The sequence below is a fragment of the Seriola lalandi genome, unplaced genomic scaffold, assembly GCF_002814215.2.
Source record: "Seriola lalandi dorsalis isolate HSWRI2012SDOR001 ecotype SW California unplaced genomic scaffold, Sedor1 jcf7180002054752, whole genome shotgun sequence".
Taxonomy (NCBI): domain Eukaryota; kingdom Metazoa; phylum Chordata; class Actinopteri; order Carangiformes; family Carangidae; genus Seriola; species Seriola lalandi.
The window spans coordinates 34040-35260 of NW_019525305.1; the positions used below are offsets into that span (position 1 = coordinate 34040).

Genomic DNA, 1221 nt, shown 5'->3' on the forward strand with positions numbered 1-1221 from the left:
TATAAATCATCCAGATGTTGAGTGAAGAAGATGATGAAACTGCGTCTGTCTGTCCGTCTGTCCTGCAGGTAAAGGCGACGTGTTCGGCGACGTCTTCTGGAAGGAGATGACGTTGGCTCAGTCCTGCGCCAACGTCCGAGCGCTGACCTACTGCGACCTCCACATCATCAAACGGGACGCGCTGCAGAAGGTCCTGGAGTTTTACTCCAACTTCGCAAACCACTTCGCCAGAAACCTGGTCCTCACCTACAACCTGAGGAAGCGGGTGAGTCGGCGCTCGTCGCCCTCACACTTCATAATGCAGACCGCAGTCTACAGCGTCACGTAGTCGTGTGAGTTACACTGGGTCCCCGTGTAAACAGGAAGCAGGTTGTCTTCTCTTTAGTTGGTTGTTTAGTTGCTGAAAAAACTGTGAGCAACGGTGGAAAGTTAAGACCAGAGATTTCTTTGCTTGGAGCGTGATCGAGTGACGAATCAGGGAAGGATGCGTCACGACTGATAAGACCCAATCAGGGAGCGACCGCGGGTTTCATTCCAAAAGTCCGTCCGGACTGAACCGCAACTCTGGAGACGACGAGGTCAGCAGCGTTTAGAGACAGCAGGAGTTTTAAAAGTAAAACACGAGTGTGGCTGTCGCCTCGGAGGAAGAGGAAGAGGAAGAGGAAGAGGAAGAGGAGAAGTCAGGCGCAGCGCCGGGAAACACAACAGTACATTTATATTATGTCAACAGCTTTTTTCTAACTCTGTAATTAAAGAGCGAAAAGAGACAAAACAAACTCTAATGTTTCATATAAACAACAAACATTACTTTGCTGTGTGGGAGCACTTGATTTACAGACGGTGACACCCACACTGCTGAGAAATGTAGCTCCTAGCAGGTGGAGCACATGGATGAAGGTGGATCAGATTTACCGTTTGATTAGGAACCTATTGATTATCATTATGAATCAGACATTAATAATAACGTCTCTGAGCTGTAACATCATGAGTCACCTTCAGGTTCTCCAACACAAACAGCTGTCAGCTCCTGCACAGTCGAGTTTTCTTCCACTGCTCCGACATTTAGAAACCAGTCTGTTATTTTTACTTTATTTAAAGTTATATTTATTCAGGAGAAGCAGAAGTCAGCAGCATCATCAATCAGTGGTAGGGCAGGAGTGTGTGTGTGTGTGTGTGTGTGTGTGTGTGTGTGTGTGTGTGTGTGTGTGTGTGTGTGTGTGT

At 47.3% G+C, this 1221-nt stretch overlaps 1 protein-coding gene across 1 annotated transcript in view; it reads left to right on the forward strand.

The window, feature by feature from the left end:
• LOC111668719 (voltage-gated delayed rectifier potassium channel KCNH1-like) overlaps window positions 1-1221 on the forward strand; it is a 40888-nt gene that overhangs the window by 26268 nt on the left and 13399 nt on the right. The window contains exon 7 of the mRNA XM_087178929.1: window positions 69-265. Coding sequence (XP_087035055.1) covers window positions 69-265 — 197 coding nt within the window. The remainder of the gene's footprint in view (window positions 1-68; window positions 266-1221) is intronic.